The sequence below is a fragment of the Corvus hawaiiensis genome, chromosome 13, assembly GCF_020740725.1.
Source record: "Corvus hawaiiensis isolate bCorHaw1 chromosome 13, bCorHaw1.pri.cur, whole genome shotgun sequence".
In the NCBI taxonomy this organism is placed as follows: Eukaryota; Metazoa; Chordata; class Aves; order Passeriformes; family Corvidae; genus Corvus; species Corvus hawaiiensis.
The window spans coordinates 20,230,674-20,250,246 of record NC_063225.1 but is presented as its reverse complement, the minus strand read 5'-3'; the positions used below and the strand labels follow the sequence as shown (position 1 = coordinate 20,250,246).

At 51.5% G+C, this 19,573-nt stretch overlaps 1 protein-coding gene across 4 annotated transcripts in view; it reads left to right on the top strand.

Annotated features, from left to right (window-relative positions):
• The window catches only part of PPCDC (phosphopantothenoylcysteine decarboxylase), a 29,591-nt gene that overhangs the window by 5,776 nt on the left and 4,242 nt on the right, over nucleotides 1-19,573 (top strand). Inside the window, exons 3-7 of one of the 4 annotated variants that reach the window (XM_048317478.1) lie at nucleotides 1,238-1,333; nucleotides 4,222-4,350; nucleotides 6,116-6,284; nucleotides 8,429-8,531; nucleotides 8,952-9,032. In XM_048317478.1, the coding sequence (XP_048173435.1) occupies nucleotides 1,238-1,333; nucleotides 4,222-4,350; nucleotides 6,116-6,284; nucleotides 8,429-8,484 (450 nt within the window). In that variant the 3' untranslated portion in view covers nucleotides 8,485-8,531; nucleotides 8,952-9,032. Of the gene's footprint in view, nucleotides 1-1,237; nucleotides 1,334-4,221; nucleotides 4,351-6,115; nucleotides 6,285-8,428; nucleotides 8,532-8,951; nucleotides 9,574-19,573 lie in introns of those variants that run through there. The other 3 variants (XM_048317477.1, XR_007206543.1, XM_048317479.1) reach the window with 3 other exon arrangements.

The window sequence follows — 19,573 nt, the reverse complement described above, 5'->3', positions numbered from 1 at the left end:
TGCCTGTGAGTGCGATCTTCACACTCAAAAACACTGCAAACACCTGTGATTCCAAGTCAGGGGTGCTTTGAGAAGAGCAGACGTTTAGAAGAGGCAAAAACAGTACCAAAACCATGTTATGTGCAGCTGTGTTATCCTATAACTTTTCCTTCAGAAGATGGGGAAAATTACCAATGGCCGCAATATGCAAAGACTGGGATTTTCCACTGCTCCCAGCTGTTATTCTAGTCACATAGGATGCAAGGAGCCAACACTGCCCCATTCCCAGTGGAATAAATGGTGTTGGGAGCTGGGTTAACGCGCTCTGTCACATCACTGCTGCTGTGCAGAGAACTTCTTGGAGCTTGGAGGTTTCCAGCAGTTGGTTGTAGCAAGGAGTGCACACACCGAGTGCCTCATCAGTTTTCTGCCTCGAGGCACAGTTTTCCAGCAGGAAGGAGCTGCTGGTAGGGCTGGTTTCTCTCCATCTCACTGTTGGATCAAGAGAACCCTGCAGTGGGTTCTGTGACCCATGGAAAAGGGGTATTTTTCACTGTAAGCAGCAGCCTGAGGTTCATCTTCCTCATTACCAGTGGAGAGTGCTCCATCCATGTGTTGGCCTGCCTGTTGACTGGTTTAAGGAACATCCTTGGGAGGAATTGCGGCTGGAAATGCCGTTCCATGTCCTGCACGGGCAGTCAGGGCATGCAGAGCCGCTTGGACACTGGCTGGTCATGGTACGTGCAGGACACCTCTGGTTCACTGCATGTGGCAGGAGCTGTTGGCAATACTTATCAGAGCTGCAGGACACGTGGAAAATGGGGAAAAGCCCCCTTTTCCACTTGTGAAGATTTCTGCAGGGGGAAGTGGGAGGTTCACCTTAGCACCTTTTGTAAGTGTGTGTCAGACAAACACCTGAGGGATGGGATAGGCTTTCCCCAGTAGGAACCAATAAATGAAGGTTCCAGTTGCTTTGCAGGTTTATCTGAGGTTTCTGAGAGAACCCTCATGTGTTCACCCAGTCTCTCTTTGTGGAAGCCACTGCTTTGCTGCACAGAAACCCTGTGCTATGAACATACCTACACAGAGGTTCCGGTGAGGACCTGCCTGCTTTAGGTTGACATGAAATGAGCTTGTGGCTCCTGTGGATGTCTGTGGTGGCCTGGCCTTTCAGCTGTGAGGGGACGCTTTCTGAGAAGCCACAAAACTTTACAAATTGTCCTCAAGTCTAAGCATTGGTCTTTTTCTTTCTGCTTAGCTTGAGGTGAAGGTGGTCACTACTGAGAGAGCAAAACATTTCTACAATGCCCAGGAGATTCCTGTGACCCTCTATGGTGATGAAGAGGAGTGGCAGGTGAGTTGTTCTTGCCAATAGAAGCATCCCTCTTAAGTTTTCTTGCAAGAAACTACACTTAGTTCCTTTTTAAACCTGGGCCAAGACTCACTCCTTGGTCTAGTAATGTATGTTTGGAATGTGGCTTTTGAAGAACGTGCTGTAAATGAGGAGGAAGAGAGAGGCTGCCCTGATGCATTGCAGGATTTTGTCCTGCAGCAGGCGGGGAGGGTAGCAGTGGACTGTCTCCACCCTGGGCTCAGCTGCTCTGAGGGGAGTGTCAGGAAGTGTCAAGACAGCCACTGCAGAGCCGTGGTGAGCATGTTTGGTGCTTGTCATGAGTCATTCTTGTCACGGAGGCAGCAGCTTCATTCTCCTTAGCTCAGCTGTCAGGGCTGTGAACATCTCTGCACCCTGTGAAATGGCTTTTTCTCCTGACTGCAGTTTTACTGACACACTTTGAGAGTCCTTGAGTATGAAGAGATTCATTGTATAAGGATCAAGATTTGTTTTTCCATACATTTCATCCCTGCTTTGCTGTACTGATCCGAGCACAAGGTGATCTTTCCTTACCCCTACTCCTGCCAATGCCCTCATATGTGAGCATTGCTTTTAAGTGGACAGAAACATGCCAGTGGTAACGGCCAGGAAACTTTCTGGCCGGTCTCAGGGACTGGTGGATGTCTGCTGGATCCCAGGATGCTGCAGCCTCGGGGAGTTACTTCTGAGGAGCCCTCAGTGGGGTGATAGAAGAGGTGCAGGTCAGGCTTTGAGATCTGCTGGCACACTGGAGAGCAGGCACGGGGCCCTTGTGGTGGGAAATAATCAGAGAATGGTTTGGGTCGGAAGGGACCTTAAAGCTCATCCAGTTCCACCCCCCTGCCATGGGTGGGGACACCTTCCACTGTTCCAGGTTGCTCCAACCTGGCCTTGGACACTTCCAGGAATGGGATAGCCACAGCTTCTCTAGGCAGCCTGTGCCAGGGCCTCCCCAGCCTCACAAGGGAACAATTTCTTCCCATATCCCATCTAACCCTGCCCTTTGTGAGCTGGAAGCCATTTCCTCTTGTCCAGGCCCTTGTAAATAGCCTCTCTCCATCATGCTGGCTCCTTCAGGCACTGGAAGGACACAGTTAGTTCATCCCAAAGCCTTCTCTTCTCCAGGCTGAACAATGCCAGTTCTCTCAGCCTTTCCTTGTAGGGGAGGTAGGTGCTCCATCCCTCTGATCAACTTGGTGGCCTCCTCTGGGCTCACTGTGACAGCCTGCTGTAAGAGACGGTCTGAGGATCCCTCATCTGCCTCACGATCATCACCAAGGACAGAGGCTGAGCACAGCAGTCCTGGCCTGGCTGAGGTGGGATGTCTGCCAAGTGTTGCCTGCGGGTGTGCCCGCTGGGAACTGGTACACATTCCTGAGGAAATTAGTGCAGGTCACAATGGACTGCGCCGTTCTTGCTGCCCAGGCGGGAAGGACTGCGCTGAAGCGGAAAGGAATGACCTGTCCTGTCCCACCTGTCCTGTACCTTTTTTCCCAAAGCAACAGGCCCCATAACAATGGCTGTAGATTTCCCCCACCTCTTGGCCAGTTGCCCCTCGCTTCTAAAGAGAACTATAAAGGGACTTTCTAAATTAACCGAGAGGAGATCTCCCCACGGAAAGAAGGCGAATCTGTTGGCAGGAGACCCACGAGGACTTTCTCATCCATTGGTAGCTATTTCCCCCCTTTCTTCCTCTCTACCCTTTTACTTTGTTTTCTTTCTCTCTCTCTCTCCTCTATCGCATTACCGTGTTGTGGGCACTTAATAAAGGTGCACTGTTCTGATTAAGACTGAAATCCCTTGTGTCCTTTTGCACTCTGAGATCAATAAATGAACCATCACGACCCTCGCTTGTATTAGTGGATCATGACACGTGCTCAGCATCTCTTTGAGAGATACTTCACTCTGACAATAAAACTACAAGAAAGAATAGAAGTGAGTGGAGGAGGTGGGAAAGGTGCTCAGGAAGCCCCAGCTTTTCGGATGCTGCCTTTTTGTTGTGGCTTCCCGTGACTCAGAGAAGGAGCACTTTGTGGCCCTGATGCACCCCGTGCTGGCCTGTGGTTGGGTGTCCTCTGGGGAATTAGCGCCTGGTGCTGCTTGCTGCTTCTCAGGACTCTTTCCCAGTACGCTCCCAGTACGTTCTCTTGAGCAATTCAGGGCTTTAGTGAAAACAGAAATATTCACTCAGGAGTATGTCAAGGAGAAGCTGTGGCTGCCCCATCCCTGGAAGTGTTCAGGCCAGGTTGGACTGGGCTTGGAGCACTCCGGGACAGTGGAAGATGCCCCTGCCCATGGTAGGGGGTGGAACAAGATGACCTTTAAGGTCCCTCCCAACCCAGACTGTTCTGTGATTCCAAGAGAGGAGGGAAGTGCCAAATTGGATAAACCTCATCCATCTCAGAGAAAGCCAACAGGACACTGTTCCCTGCAGTACTTAGGAGGGTTTCCTTTGCTGCTGTATGTGTGAGTAGGGTTGTGCATGGTGATTAAAAGTGACTTGTTAAGTTAGGGGTCTGTACCTCATGAGAAGCCAGTGGGCAGCTTCACTTCAATGTGAAGCTTATAAATCACCTGGGTTCCCCAGGAAACGTACCCCTGTTTTGGGCCTGCCTGGCTTCAGCTGGCTGTGGGATGGAGCTCTTAGGAATAATTCCAAAGCTAAGGGATGCTGTGGATGGGGACAGCTCTTTGCTGTGAGTTGAAACCTGTGGTAGTCAGAAGTGTGAATTGTGGGAAAAGGATCCCACCATCCGCTGATACGCTACCATCCCTTAACTGTGCTCCATAAGCACAGGAGCTGTGTTTTCTGAGGTGGGGTTGATGAGGTGTGTGAGGGTTTGGTGCTCCCCATCTTCTCTCCCCCGCAGCTGTGGAAGGGCCGCTCGGACCCCGTCCTGCACATCGAGCTCCGGCGCTGGGCTGACCTCATGGTGGTGGCACCTCTGGACGCCAACACGCTGGCAAAGGTCGCCAATGGCATCTGTGACAACCTGCTGGTGAGTACCTGGGCTCTGCCTGCCACTGCTCCCACCCCTCAGGACTGCCTGACCTTGCCTTCCTGGGATCTTGGTGCTTCTGCAGCATCACGAACAGTGACATTTGCATGTTCTGCTCCCCCTCCATCTGCTCGTCTCTCTCTTCTCCAGCACGGCTCCCCTGCTCCTTCTCTTTCCTTCCCTGACCTACATCCCTTCCCACTCCTCAGCTCTGTCAGTCTCTCGTCTTATTTCCCAGTCCCTGCTTTGTGTCTTCCCTGCTTTTTCTGGAGGGTGGTATTTCTTTCTGCCTCCATCCTCTCTCTGTCACTCATACACACAAACAAACACTCACTCACTTTTGAGTTCCTCTACATTTTTTCAATGCAATCTGGAAAGACACCTGTGAGATCAGATAAAACTGTTTACTTCCCGCTACTTCACCACCTCCCTCACCTAACATAGCACAGACTTTCAAACATGCTCATTCCCACTTACCTCCCAGTCTCAGCTACAGAGGATTTGGCTTGCTCAGGCTTGTTTTTTGATATTTAAAGTGCTCTTGAGGCTCTTCAGGCTAATCAGAAAGTGTATTAAAAGGGAGTGTGCTTCTTTGTTGGGTGCTGGGGACCTTCAGTGGGGCTGAATGTTTTGTGGCCAGGCATTAACCACACAAAAGATCTCAGGAAGCTGCAGATCTGCATGACCTATAGCCTTTTGCGTAAGAAGCATATATAAATGAACAAAATCCACCCAGAACAGATCACTGGGGATCTGAGAGTAACCAGAAAGAGCTACAGAAAGAGGGAAGGACAAGCAATGTCTTGTCCTTCTGGGTCCCTTGTGGTATGCTGGTTTAGCAGAGGGAAGAGCTCAGGAAGGATGTCAGGGATATGTGGCTTCATACACTCCTGCCAGTCTTTGAGAGCCTTGTGAAGGGAAGAGACAGCTCCAGGAAAGGAAAGTGAGTACTGGAGGTGCTGGTTGGCAGTTCAGAACAGATTCCATCAGATTTCCTTGTGCTGGGAAGGGTTCAAGTCACAGGGTATAAAAAAGGGTGGGCAGGGTTCCTGTAAGGACTCCGTGATCTGAGCTGCTCCCTTGGAAGCTGCTTTGTTGGACTGAAATGCTGCTAGGCCTGGGGAATCTGATGGACGTGGCACTAGGAACAACCAGCATTTATCTTTCCAAGGGGATGAGGTGATCCTGGGTTATCTGGCAGTGCTGAGGAGTCAGGTTTGATTCCCTGTAGCACACAGGAGCTGCCAGATGGTTTGTAACGTGCCAGCATCTCCTGCAGCAGCCCAGATGTGCTCGTGTTCTCCTCTGCTTGTATCCTGGAAGCAGCACTGCTTCCCTTGTGGGGAGTTATGGATCCAGTTGGCATATCATGTCAGAAGGACTCACTGCCAGCTGTCAGTGTTTAGCTTTGCAGCTGGCTTATCTGCAGTGTTGCCCCGGGGGTTTCTTTGTAGCTGATAAGGTCTGTGGCCACCTCTCAGCTTCTCTGTCTCCCACACAGTCTGTACACATCCTGTTCCAGCTTGGTTTGCTCCAGCCTGGGCTGCTGGCTGGAGCAGGGTGGGATTTATCCTCTGTGTAGCCTCCCTTGTCTTTCCTGCCTGTGAGGGACGAGCTTGGCTGGAATGTGATACAAGTTAGTCTCAGCCCATGGGTTAGCCCAGCTGCGCTGACAGAATGACAGCAGGCTGGAAAGGTGCTTCTGTGCAGCAGAGGGATGGGAAGGATTGAGGGAATCCAGGCCCTTTCTTGACTTCTCCCGCAGACTTGTGTCATCCGTGCGTGGGACCTGAGCAAACCCCTGCTCTTCTGCCCGGCCATGAACACGGCCATGTGGGAGCATCCCATCACAGCTCGGCACGTGGAGCAGCTGAAGGGCTTTGGCTACACGGAGATCCCCTGTGTGGTGAAGAAACTCGTGTGTGGAGATGAAGGTCAGTCCTTTCCTGTGGCTCCTGCCCCTTTCCCTGCCCCACTGCTGCCCTCGTGCTGGAGGGATGTGCTGCCTTTTGCTGCGTGGCCATGGAGATGTCGAACTGCCACAGTTTGTACAAACAAGCTGAAGCTGTGCCCTGTGTTATCCCTCTTCATTAGTTTTTAAGTAGTTTTAAGAGCTTTCAGATGAGCCTGATACTGAACAGAAATGTTCACGAAGAGAGGAGATCAAAGAGAAGGAAGGTTCTGTGGTGAGCATTACCAGCCTGGGATTTGGATGTCCTGACTTTGCCCTCTGCTGGGACTGGGGGCTGTTTTCATTGTGCCTCAGTTCCTCAGATCCATCACTGGGATTAAATCTTGTCCCTGAGAGCAGACAGTGAGAAAAGCCCTTTGCAGATGTGGCTGAGGGTGTAGCTGAACACACATCGAACATTTGTTGTTGTTGTTGCCTGGGTTACTTTTTAGTTTCCCAAACAAGTTTTGATGTGGGGTTTTGACACCAGGGTTCTGCAAAGTGAAAGAGGGGTGTGGAGGAAGTTCAGATTCAATACATTTGGCTTGCAGCGCTAAGAAATAATGGTCTCATTGAAGTTTTAGTAGCTGCTTTAAATTGAGGTATTTTGACTTTTGGGAAGGGTTTTGATACAAACCATTTGGATGAATGGATCTGCTTTTTTATTAAAATTTTATTGGGCAAATCTCTGTAAAATGTCCCCCGGTTCCAGCCACAGCAGCTACTACCTGCACAGTTCTATGCTCCTACTTCTGTGTAACAACCCCAATTCCAGCAGGATGTTTACCACCTTGTCAGTCCAATAAACACTCTGTAACAAAGACAGGATGTTAAAATGTCCCTCGTGGTTAAATTCTAGGCCTGGCTTCGTTTTGGAATCCTTAGGTAGGTGCAATGCCTCTAGAGATTTGTACTTTCAGAACTGAAAACTAAGAAATATTTACAATTAGGTAAGTGTAGTTGAGTAACTCAGACATCAGTTGAAATATCCTGGATGATTAACCCTCCGCTGGGATTTTAGACATGATTACATCAAATTTCTTCATATCCAGCTCAGCTGTCTCATCTGTGAGAGCAAACTCTTGAAGGAGCTTGGAGGAGAGGGATGGAGGGATGGCAGGAGTAGCCACATCTGACTGGACTCCACTTGTGCTTGTGAGTCAACTCACAAGAAGATCTTCCTGATGGCAAACACCAGGACTTTCCTGGCAGCTTGTAGGGAGATTATGGCCGGGCACTGATGGATTCCATCTCTCTGAAGACCCAAACTAGTCTCTACAACTGACTTCTTTTCACCCCTTCCACTTTTCTCAGGCCTTTCACCCCACAGCCTCTTCCACGCTCATTTTGGCTTCCATCCACGCAGGGGTTTCCCTGGTTTCCACACAAGCAGCACGTAGCAAAGCTCACACATCTGGTGCAGGAGAGATTCAGTTTGCACCAGTTTTGTCTGTTGACATTGTGGTTTGTTTTGCTCTAGGAGGTTTCTCTTCCTCACCCCATGTGGTTGGGTCTCACCTGAAATGCACCACGTCCTCACTGCCCCCAAGTTTTACCTGATTAATTTTTCTCCCTTAGCAAATGAGTGGGTTTATACAGGAAGTCCTGCTAAAAGAGAGGATAACAAATGTAATTTCTTGATTGGATACTTTCCATACTGCCATTATCTTCATCATCCTTGGCTGGATTTCTAGAGCCTGGCACACTGGAAGATTTCCACCTGTAGGCATGAGCTGTGCTGTAAGAGTTTGCTTTAGTAAACCAAAAAATCCAGCTGTCAGTTGCCAGAGGTGTTGGAGAAGTGGGTGGTGGAGGAAGAAGGCAGGCCATGGAAGTGTTCTGGAAGGGTGTAGCTCTGCCAAACCATGCAGAGGCAGTCAGGGAATGTCTCTTGTCAAGTGCAGCTCTTCCCCCTGAGATTAGGAGAGCAGAAGGGTCCAAATCTGCCTGCAGCTTGTCCACAGGATGCTCCAGACCTCCGGGGATTTACAGGTCTGAAAAAGAGGAAAACAACACCTCCCAGAACTAATTTCTGCTGAGCAATAAGGCATGTATTTTAAATTATAGGATCAATTAGCCAGCAGGACAAAATATCAAGAGAGACTTTTTTTCAATCTTCCAAAAGAGACAAATACCTGTGGGAGAAGCATCTTTCCTCAGCTCCAAGCAAATTAGAAGAGTGAATGGCCTCAGTTCCCAGTGCTGACTTCAGCACAGAAGGTTAGACAAGGTGATTTAATCATCTCTGGCTTTGAAATTCTGAACTGGAGTTAAAAACTATTTCAAAGGGAAGCAGCAGCACAGCACAGATTAGATGTTCACCTGGCAGATAACCAGGCCAAAAGGAAAAGCCTTTCCATTTTGTTCTGTCCAGCACTCAGCCTTCTCCAAGAGTTGCTCCCGAGATTCAGGCTGGTGGGAATCCAGGACAGCTTTCTGTAATGGAGGTCATTTCTCTAAAGCAGAGTCACGGGAATGGTATGGATTTGGCAAGGCTTTTGTATAGGCAAAGACCATTTCAGAAAGATGCTGAAAACACATTATGTTTACCCTGGAGAAAGGAGGTGAGATTGGGAATTACGCTCCACACACTTTTTTTTGGTTGCCCCCACCCTGGATTTCACAATGTGGTTTTGCTCTTGCCCTGCAGGCCGAGGAGCCATGGCAGAAGTGTGGACCATCGTGGAAAGAGTTAAAGGGATCCTTGAAGAACGGGATGTGCCAAGGCAGAGCTGATGTTTTGGCATGTAAATGCTGGTTTTGTGCCTTCCTGATGGTTTGGAGATAAACCCAGCAGGAAGCTGGGCTCAGCTGCCCTGGTACCCATGGCATGCATACCTTTAGCTGCTCTTCAACAGAAGGAGCCAACGGTTGTCTTCCAGCTGGTGCCAAACTGAAATGTGGTACCTCGCCACAGACTTTCAAAAACCAGAGCCAAGAATGTGCTGCTTTAGTGTGGAAAACTCTGAGGTATCTTGCAGAGAGGGAGTAACGTTCCTGAGGCTGCTCAGCCCCCAGTGCTTCACACGTGCTTTGTTCTGGGGAGGCTGCAGAAGGTGTTTGAGCTCCTGGTTCTAGAGAGGAAAAGGCCCTGCAAATTCTGGTGCAGGGTAATTCCAGCTCTTTCCAGCAAGTGTCTTCTGGACCATTCCTGCTTTCCAGATATGGTCCACATCTGTTCTGGCTGCCCATTCCCAGCAGGAGTCACTGGCCAAAAAGCATTTTCCCTCTGGGAACTTAATAAAAGAGAGAGATTTTAATCCTGCCCCTGATGAGTTGCCTCTTGTAACTGCTTTGGGAGGTGTTCCCACCCAATGTCTTTCCTAAGTTGTTGTGTCTGCTTATGGTTATTTATCAGATACGGAGAAAAATTGACTGAACAGAGCTCTCCAGTCCTTGTGCCCTTTTGTAGCTGTTGTCTGGAGAGGGATGCAGGTTATCAACCTCATTCCAAAGTGCCTCCTGCCCATCTGGATGCCCCAGTCAGGAAACGAGCAGGCCAGGCCCTCATGGAAAGCCAAGGGTGGGTGTTTCCCAAGGGAATGAAGTCAAACTTCACTGAAGTAAAGAGTTTCAGCCAAGTTAAATTTAATAAAGAAATAGATTTTTTTTCCACGGCCAAAAGATCGGTCACACAGAAAGCCACGATCGGAAAAAGGCCAGCACCGAGCCCGGGATCGGAGCTGGGTGAACACAGGTCTGACCTCTATCACATCAGATCCCCAAGTTCACCAGTGTCGCTTCTGCTGGTTCCTTCTTATACAGTTCTTGGGCAGAGTTCAAATTAATTCTATTCTTCTCACAATTTAGCACATTCATGATGTTTTCTTGTCCCGAAGTTGGGCTGCACAAAGCATTTCCTGGGTCTGATGAATTGTCCATCTTGGATGATGAATGGTCCATCTCCGATTCTAATGACTCCGAGATGTTAATGAGATGTTAATCAGTCTCATCATCGTCCAGATCATTGCCCAGGTGTGGTGTTAATGGCTCCAGATAAGGTCTACCTCCACCCGGAGATAGATTTTTTCATATGCTGATTAATTCCTGGCTGTATTGTCTCCTCTGCTGCTGCCAAGGCTTGCGAAATTTTCTCTGTCCCCAGCCTGGGGTTTGGGCTTAGGCATTTTTATTTGTACAATTAATATATACATTTATGTACACAAGCATGAATTACCAATTTCATTTATAACATTCACCTTTGATGACCTTTTCATCTTGGCAATTAACTGCCTGACATCAATAAATTGGGACATCCTGTGCCCTTGTGGGCCAGACCAGGCAGAGCTTCCCCCAGTCCAACCTTTCCTTGGGAACACGATCTTGCTCCTGAGGGGGAATGGGAGATGTGGAACATGCTGCTCTAGCAGAGCACTGCTGACCCACAGAGTTCATTTTTGACTAAACCCAAACAAATTTAAGGCCTTGGGTACAGCATGTGCATCCTGCCTGTGGGGGAAACCTCCAGCCTGCTGTGCACGAGGGAAGAGGTCACAAGGTTACGTTTGCTTGACTTAGCCGTCCTACACAAATAAAACCTCTGAACTTTCCCTGTTTCGGTTCTTCCACTGACAGAGATCCAGGGAGTAAAAGCTGCTGAGAAGGATCTTGGTGTGAGCAGAGCTTGTGGCTCACAGTGAGGGCTGTAGTGGTGTTGTGGCTGTGACTTCTGCATTTTGCCAGGATTTATGGAGTGACCTGCATCGTTTGCTCGTGTTCTCGGCTCTCAGCCTCTCAGAAAACCGTACCTTAAGCTCACTGACAGTAGCAGAGATGTTTTCTGGCTTTCATGAGTTTTGCTCTGTTTCTCCTGCTCAAAGGGAAATGTGTGTTGTGGCTGTTACAACTGACTCGTCCTTGGGGCTCTGTCGTGGCTATCTCCTGCGGTGGGAGTTGTTTATCCCTCCTCCTGCTCCCTGACTTGGCAGCACAGAAAATCCAACAGAGATTCCTCATCCCAGAACAAAACACCACGTCCCCGATAAGAGCCTTCCTCTCTTCCAAGCCTGGTTTGCTGCCTTAAGCTGCTCCAGAAGTGTTGACGAGTGATCCTCTGCGTAATTGCTGTGATTTTTTAAATTGGAAGCAGGTTGCGATACCATTCCAGGCTGCCATAAACCCGTGCCCCAAGCACCTTTCCTTCAGGGCAAATAAAAGAAACAGTTACTTCCTTCTGGGAGGCAGGAGCAGCTTCCAGCCTGGCAGAGGTACAGGTCCCCACCCCTGGCCGGGGAGGTGCGGCAGCCCGCGGGCAGGAGCTGCTCCCTGTGCAAAAGGAGCAGGAATAGGAGCTGGGGGAAGCCCTGTCTGCTTTAGGAGACGACCTCTAGGACGAAGCTTGGGGTGGTGATGAAGGACCTGAGTCCAAACCAGGGCTCTGTGCCAGCTTGGGGACTAGGCACTGCCAGGCTCTCCTTAGCCAGTGAGATCACCAAGAGGTGTTGAGGGATGGATCCCTCATGGCGTTCAGGCTTGTGCCTCCATCCCTCACAGCTCTGTGTGTGACTCAGGTTCACGGGGGAGGCCCGAGACACTTCCCATGAACTTTTTCTTTTCCTTCAGCTCTTCTTTTTAAGCCACACGCTGATTTTTTGTTCCACTTTCCCATGAAACTCTTGGATGACCGAGGCAGCACCCCCATGAATCCTGCTGCGTTGCAATTTCATTCATCCTGCTTAAAACTGTTTCTCTCAGCATGGCTTGGGAGTGATAAAGAGCCAGGACAAAAGCTCAGCGAAGGCAGCAGCCCAGCTCCTTTCCTGGGCTTGGATGTGCCTCAGTATCCCTGTCTCTGGCTGCTTCCCCCCCATCCCAGACTTGATGGGATCCCTTTGCTGCTTGGATTCGGGGGAGGAGGAGGATGGAGATGCCGTGGTGCTGCTTTGGTCTGGCTTTGACCAGGAGTTGGCTCCCCAACTACAACTTGGGATGGGAATTGCATCATCTCGCTTGCCTGTCCCATCCCACTCCTCCATCTTGGGAGCCTGCAGCAGGAAAAAAACATCTTTAAAAAGTGACAAAACCTCCCCATATTTAGACTTTCAGCAGCGGTGCCTCTGTGATGCACCTGGTGCAGTGGCTTTGCACCCCGGGGCTCCGGATTTGGCACCAGCCCCCCCCCGGGAGCGGGGATGCCGCCCACTCCGGATCCCCAGAGCATGTGAGGTGGCAGGAAGTGGGTTTGTTCCCCGACCACAGCTGAGCCGGGCGCTGGGGGAGGCCGGGGGTTGCCACAGGGTGACAGATCGGTGGTGGCAAGTGAGAACTGGAGGCGTTTGTAGGTTTTATTCCCTTCCTTGCTCTGGCAGGATTCAAAACAACACCTTGAGACATGTATTTTCCTCCTGTAAGATTGCAGTGGCAGTGGAAAAGGGAGATGATCCAGAGGGATAGTGGTGGTTCCAATCTCTGCCCTCGTGTTTTGCTTTCCATGTACTTCATTTTTCTGTCTCACCAGCCCTCCTGACTTGGGAGATGTTGGGAAGCAGCTGCATCACCCTGACTGGTGATAAAGCCAGAGCCAAAAGACCCAGCAGGGCTCAGCACAGACTCCTTGGCACCAGCAACACCGATAGCTTGGCTTCGGTGGGACAGCCTTCCAATTAAAACTTGCAGGTGCTGTGTTCTTCCCCTGGCCACCTGCCTCCGTGGGTGCTTGAAAAATTGTTTCCAGGAGTAATTGAGCTTAATTAGAAACTTGAATTCCCTGGAGCTGGGATGCTCAGAGATGCACGGCGGGAATGAAATAATCCAATGGGGCAGTTCCCTGCTGGGGCTCACCCTGTCTGGGGTTTTATTCTGCTCTGCTAGGTCTCACTCTATCTGGGATTTTATTCATGGGCTCTCATGTTGTCCTTTAGATGGAGACGGGGATTTTTCTCTGGGAGTGCTGGCTTTGGTGTTGGACCTCACTTTTCTGACTCTCTGGGGAAAACGGGATAAAGGGGATGGAATGACCAAAAAGCCTTTGTGCTGTCCAGGGAGATGAGGAGTAAAGGTCACTTCAGTCATCACAGTAAAGATAAAATGAATATGCTCTTGACCACAGGCTCCTGGGTCCTAAGGGGAAATGGGCTTTGCATGGAGACTCCTAAAATCAGGCTTAAAATCAGCCTCCGTCTGTGATCGCAAAGAGCCCCTCAGTCTGAAATCGGGGAGTGCCTGGTGTGCTCCCAATCCCCAGTCCCATGGCATTCAACCCTTGGCAAGTCATCGCTGGCCACTGCCACCTGTGGAGGGGTGAGCACCCCAGGGACCCTTCATGCCCCTGGTCCCACAGGAGTATCCAGAAAACCCCCCCACACCCTGCTTCAGCTCTGGGCGAGCATGCCAGGACAGGCAGCGCCAGCTTCCCACCGCCAAAACGAGCTGGGGGAGGGCCAAGCACAGCCATAAAAGCTCTAGAAAAGGCATTTATTCCTACATGGCTCCTTGGATGGCTGGAAGAGCCTTTGCCCAGGAGATCTGTGCCCCCAGAGCAGCCTGAGCCCCTGGGCCTGGGTCTGCTCAGTCTCGATTTACACGGGGTGTTTGGGTGGTTTATAGCTTTGGAGAAAGGTGATTCATGAACTCCAGTGTGATAAGGATGAGGGAGGAAAGAAAAGCCACGTCAACCTGAAGGAATGTGGCCGGTAGAGAGCCCAGCCTGTGGCTGCCAAAAGCCCTGGGAGAGGGGATCAGGCGTAAAAAGGGACAAGATGAGAACATGTGCCTGAAAAAATAGCTGAAAGCCTCCCATCCCTGCTTCAGGGGCTCTTGTCGCCCAAGTACACTGCAGCTCTGAGGCCATGGGATGGTTCCAGATAAACTCCACAGACATAGGTCAGCCAAACTTCTAACGGGATAATTTACGGCCCGAGCTCTTGTGCTTGCCCAGGGCTGACTGTGCTCCCGGGGCTCCAGCCTCCCTCCAGACCACTGCTCTGCTTCCCTGAGGATCAGGAACTGGCGTGGGGAGTCATGCCAGAGCCATCCCAAAGCGAGTTCCTGTATGAGTGGCAGGCGAGGGAAGCATTGTCCCTTCTTCCCCTTGCTCTGCTGGGCAGCACCATGTGCCTGCTGGGCACATGGCCTGGGAGGCCAACGCTGGGCCAAGATTTCCTTCACCACTGGGAATGAGGGTGGCCCGGAAAACCCTGGCCTGGTTCCTGCTGCCCCCTGTGCAAACACATCATGTTTGGCATCTTGGCAAACACAGCCCCTTTATAAAGGCAGCAGAATTTGGCTGTGAGGAGAGAACACAGCCAATATCAGAGAGAAGTCCAGCTCTGGGATGTGCCAAGGCACAGGCAGACCTCTGCCCCTTGTTCCCATCCAGAATATCCTTCCTGAGGGCGGGGAGCTCCTGCTCTTGCAGCATCCCGAGGGAATCTGCATCCTGCATACCCTAGGGGTGAGTCTGCTCTGAGATACTCTTTGTGGATGTTATTTACAGTAGCATTTTTTCTTCAGTAGGAAATCATTCTTGGTGCCAGGAAAAAGCTGCTGAGGTGCTGGCAGGGTGCGGGCAGGGTGCAGCTGGAGCGCCCAAATGCCTGCAGCCCATGAACCCTGCCAGTTGCCTCAGCAGAAAGTCAATATTGACCCTCTGTCAGCGCTTGCACGAACCGGCGCTCCCGCTGCCAAAGCAGAACAAAGCCTGGCGCGTCCCTCCAGCACCGGCTCTCTGTGCCGGCTCTTTAAAAATAATCATCGTTAAATAGTTGGGTCTGCTGGGGCTTTGTTGGAAGTCAAATACCTGGGAAAAGCCATGGAGAAAGAGAGCTCCAGCTGCTCTGCTTCTTACTCCTCACCGTTCTCTCCCTCCCCTGACCCAGCGTCCATCCTCCCCCAGAGCACCCATCCAAGCTGGATCCCCGCAGGGGATGTCACCTCACATCCCCATCACATCCCCAGCTCCTCGGAGGGCACTGTTGTGCCAGAGCCAGGACATGGGAACTGGCAGCACCCCAGGGAAATAAAAGCTGAAGTGGTTTGAAGGCTTGGCCTCCGAAGGGGGAGGGTGATGGGGGAGCGGAGAGGAACCAAAACCCAGTAGCCGAGGAACAGGCAGAGGGCGAAGGGGAAGTGAAAGCAGCTGTGATTACTGAAAGCTCAGATGTGAAAGAGTGGGAGCGCTGTCTTTGGGGCTCTCACTTCCTTGTCTGTGCAGGTTTTCTTGGCTTTGGGCTATTTTTAAGTCCATTCCTGTCTTTGCTCATAAATTCCACCCTGGGGTGGGTGGGGTTGGTGTCACTGGAGGTGGGTGCCACATGTGCCATCAGAGTTTGGGGACGGACTGCTGAGTATCCCTGCATGGTGGGGTTTGGGGGATCACCCAGCATCCCTGCATGGTGGGGTTTGGGGGATCACCCAGCATCCCTGCATGGTGGGGTTTGGGGGGATCACCCAGCATCCCTTCATGGTGGGGTTTGGGGGGATCACCCAGCATCCCTTCATGGTGGGGTTTGGGGGGATCACCCAGCATCCCTTCATGGTGGGGTTTGGGGGGATCACCCAGCATTCCTGCATGGTGGGGTTTGGGGGGATCACCCAGCATCCCTGCATGGTGGGGTTTGGGGGGATCACCCAGCATCCCTGCATGGTGGGGTTTGGGGGGATCACCCAGCATCCCTGCATGGTGGGGTTTGGGGGGATCACCCAGCATCCCTGGTGTGCCAAGTTTTGGGGACTATCCATTCCCTGCCAGGGATGCAGATATACCCAAGCTGCATCACCCCTCTCCATCCCCTTTCCATCCCATGACACATGGGCTGCATCTGCGTGTTTGGTCTCTAAATAAGGAGGTATTTTAATCTTTTAACCAGAGTCTCAAATACATGGTCCCTGTCCCCAGATATTTTCTGTAGGACTGGGCACTTGGTGGTGGGGCAGAGTGGGGCGTTTGGGTACATCAAGCACCTCAGTAAAAGCCATTTTAAGATGAAACAGTCACCAAGGGTTGAAAGAGCTCCTAGTCTGGTGTCAAGCAGCGTTTTCTTTCTCCCAAAATAATTTGTGATGCTTCCCCTAAGTGGTCCTTATCCCTGCAGCTTCCATGCTTAGTTTTGGGTAACAAAATCCTGCAGGTGTGTGGATTTAAGCAGTTTAACAGCACTAATTAAAATAGTGCACTCCCCCCCCCATCCCTGGAAAGAGTCAGTGTAACTCGGCCATGACCTCGGCTGGGCTGTGTGACTACTGTCCTCTGCGGGACCCCAAACCTGGGCTCAAAGTTAAGCCTAGGATTAGAGGCTGTGCTGAAGCCAGCGGGGTGAGTCCCTTGCTGTCCTGAATCAGCAGTGGCTGCACAGGGAAGCCCCGGAGCGGGTGAGGGGTCTGGCAGCTCGTGGGGCATTGGATGCTAAAAGGAGGGAGCTGACTGAGGGTCCCCTGAGCTGTAGGGGACAGAAACCGCAGTGAAGTCCACACCCGTCCCACGCACACCCGTCGGGTTTAATCCGCCCGAGCCTCTGTGCCAGGTCCTGCTGTGGAAGGAGCATCCTCATTCTCCCAAAACCTCTCTCCCAGGGCTGTCTGCCTTCCTTTTAAAGCCTGTTTTTTCTCTTCCATCTGCTCCTTTAATGCTGCTGGGTCAATTTGCCCCCGTTTCCTCCATACCGGCTTTAAATTCCGTAATTAACAGGTCAATGCAGTCAATCCTATTCCAGGGAGGGGGAGGGAGGCAGGTCCTGCTCCGTGCCGAGAAGGGGATGCAGAATGAAACATCTAGGGGCTTTCCCTCTGAATTAAACCAACACAAGAAAGAAAGAAAGGGTAATATAATTAGGTGGGGGAAAAAGCAGAAGAAAAGTCACGCCCTGAAACCCAACCCCTTTCATCCCGCGGGAGCTCGGCCCGGAGATCACAAGCGAAGCTGGGTCAGATGTGCTGGAACATTTCCAGGCCCAGAATGTTTAAATAGAAAGGTTATGTGCCTGGGCGATTTATTTCATCTCTTAATTGAGTGTTTGTTTACATGACTCGGGAGCTCTTTGCTCATGTTTGCTTTGCTGGCTCACTCAGCTGCCGAAAATCCCGCGTCCGGCCACATCCCGAGCGGGCCAGTACCGGCGATGGGGCTGTCCTTCGGCTGCGGCTCCTCCCAGTGCTTCCCCATGACCCCTTCCCATCCCCCCGGAGGCAGCAACCCTGGGATGTGCCGGTGGGATGCTCCAGCTGAGGTTCCACCATGCCAACATCTCCTCTTCCGTTGTGGAAACCAGGAGATGGTGGGGATGGACCTCTCTGGGCCAGGATTTGAGGCTCCCCCTCTCCCGAGCATCTTGCCCGGCCCAGAGAGGATGAGATGGTTTGGGTTTGGTTTTCTCCCTGGTCTTGGTTCTCTGCTGCCCTCAGCCTGCACAAAATTTTGGAGGAAAATCAGCGTTCTCCTACTGTGGCTCTAGAAAGAAGAGTTTCGGAAAGACCTGGAGAAGTGCAACAGCTTCTGTCTCACCCTCCTCTCTTGGCTGTAAATACATGTTATGTTAATTTTCTCTTGGTTTTATCTGGGTTTATGTTAATTTTCCCCTTTCCAGGCGTGCCCAAACGATGGGCTCGAGGTGCCCTCGGGCTCTTTGGCCCAGCGGGTGTCCTGATGGCAGATGGTCCACTCCACCTCATGCTGGGATGGGACAACCTCTTCCCCTCCCCCTCCCTGGAGCCAGTGGATCCTTATCTCAGCCTGGCATGCATCCCTGGAGGGGAGAGGGGAAGCTGCGCTCCTGGCTGGCCAGCCGATAAGGAGCAGCCACCCAGATGGATCAGTGGCATGACCTTGGGAGGAGCCAGCCTCGGGGGTCATGGGGAAGCCGAAGATAAAGGGGGGGATCATGCCCAAGGTGAGCTGGCACCGCCCTTGAAATGAGGAAGGTGTTTCCAAAACAGGCGGGTTGGCCCCAAAACACCTCCCAGCTCCTGCGGCTCTCAGGGAACTGATGTCAGCAGCGGCTGCTGTGTGTTTGGGAGGAGCTGATGGGTCTCAGCGCAGGAATGTGGGGATTTGGGGCTTTTTTCCCATGGGTTTTTGGGTTGCAAATGTGTTGACATCTGGTTTTTTCGAAATCAGTCCCTTTCTCAACCTTTGCTGGATGCTGACGGATACACATTGCTAAGGGAGAAATCAGAGCTGCCTCTGCTCCTCCTCCTCCTCACTCACCTCTTCTTTCCTTCCTCCCATTGAAGTCTGCATCAACACTGATAATTAAAACCACGTTTGGGAGACGTTTCTTGATTTATCCTCTGGAAATTCTTTTTCCTCCTGGACTTTTGAACTGCTGACGTGGAGAATGACTTCCCCATCTGCTGCCCACACTTTTCTGTGGGGATGTGATGGGGATTTTAGGGAAGGCACCATCTTACAGCCAACCCAGGCCACAATGGTATCTCCAAGCTTTGAGGCTGTGAGGACATCCTGTGCTGCCTCCCCAGTCTGTCCCCAGCACCTCGAGTCAAATCCAGCAGGACCCAGCAACCGAGCCCCAGGCCATCCACTCAGCCACATGAGATGTTTGGAGCAGCAAGGAGGTCAGGAAGCCTCCAAGCTCTGCTGCTGGCCTGAGGTGGTGGGATGGGAGGACCAAAGGCTGTGGGGAATTTTTTCCCTCTTGCTTCAGGGTACTGGGGAAAAAATATGTCAGGATGTGGTGATGAGATGGTCACAGCCACACTGGGTAATGGAGCCTTCTCCAAAAATTCATCATTGCTTGGGGCTGGAAAGTCCTGCTGGGGCTAGAAGGCTCAAGGTGGACCTGTGAGCTGGGAAATCACCTTCTGGAAAGCAGATGGGACCCTGCACTGAGCACAGTTCTGCTGGTGCTGAGCTGTGATGGGAAAGTGCTGGGTTTTGGGACTGTGGAGAACAGGGAAGTCTCATCCAGGATTTTCCTGGGCTGGGATTTATGTATGCCACTGGCCAGCTGATTAAAAGTCTGGAAAACCCTGGACCTGCCATGTCTTGCAGAGCCACTGGCTTGGCATAGGCAAAGCCCAGGCCACTAATTACCTGCCTGAGGACAAAAACTTGCAGATTTGTGTTTTCTTAGTGTCCGATCCAAGGAGGTCCCCATCCAAGTGGCACCAAGAGTGCCCCAGGGAGATCTGGCATCCTTCTGGAGAACAGGCAGAGCAGGAAAAGCTTTGAAAGCAAGAGAAGGAGGAGATCCCTGGGTGTCACTGAGCAGCTCCTCCAGGCCTGGCTGATGCAATGCGAGCCCTTCCAAAGGCTGGGAAGCCCTGGGAAGTCCCCAGGAACTTTGGTGGCATCAAGCTGGCTGCCAGCTGGGGCTGGGG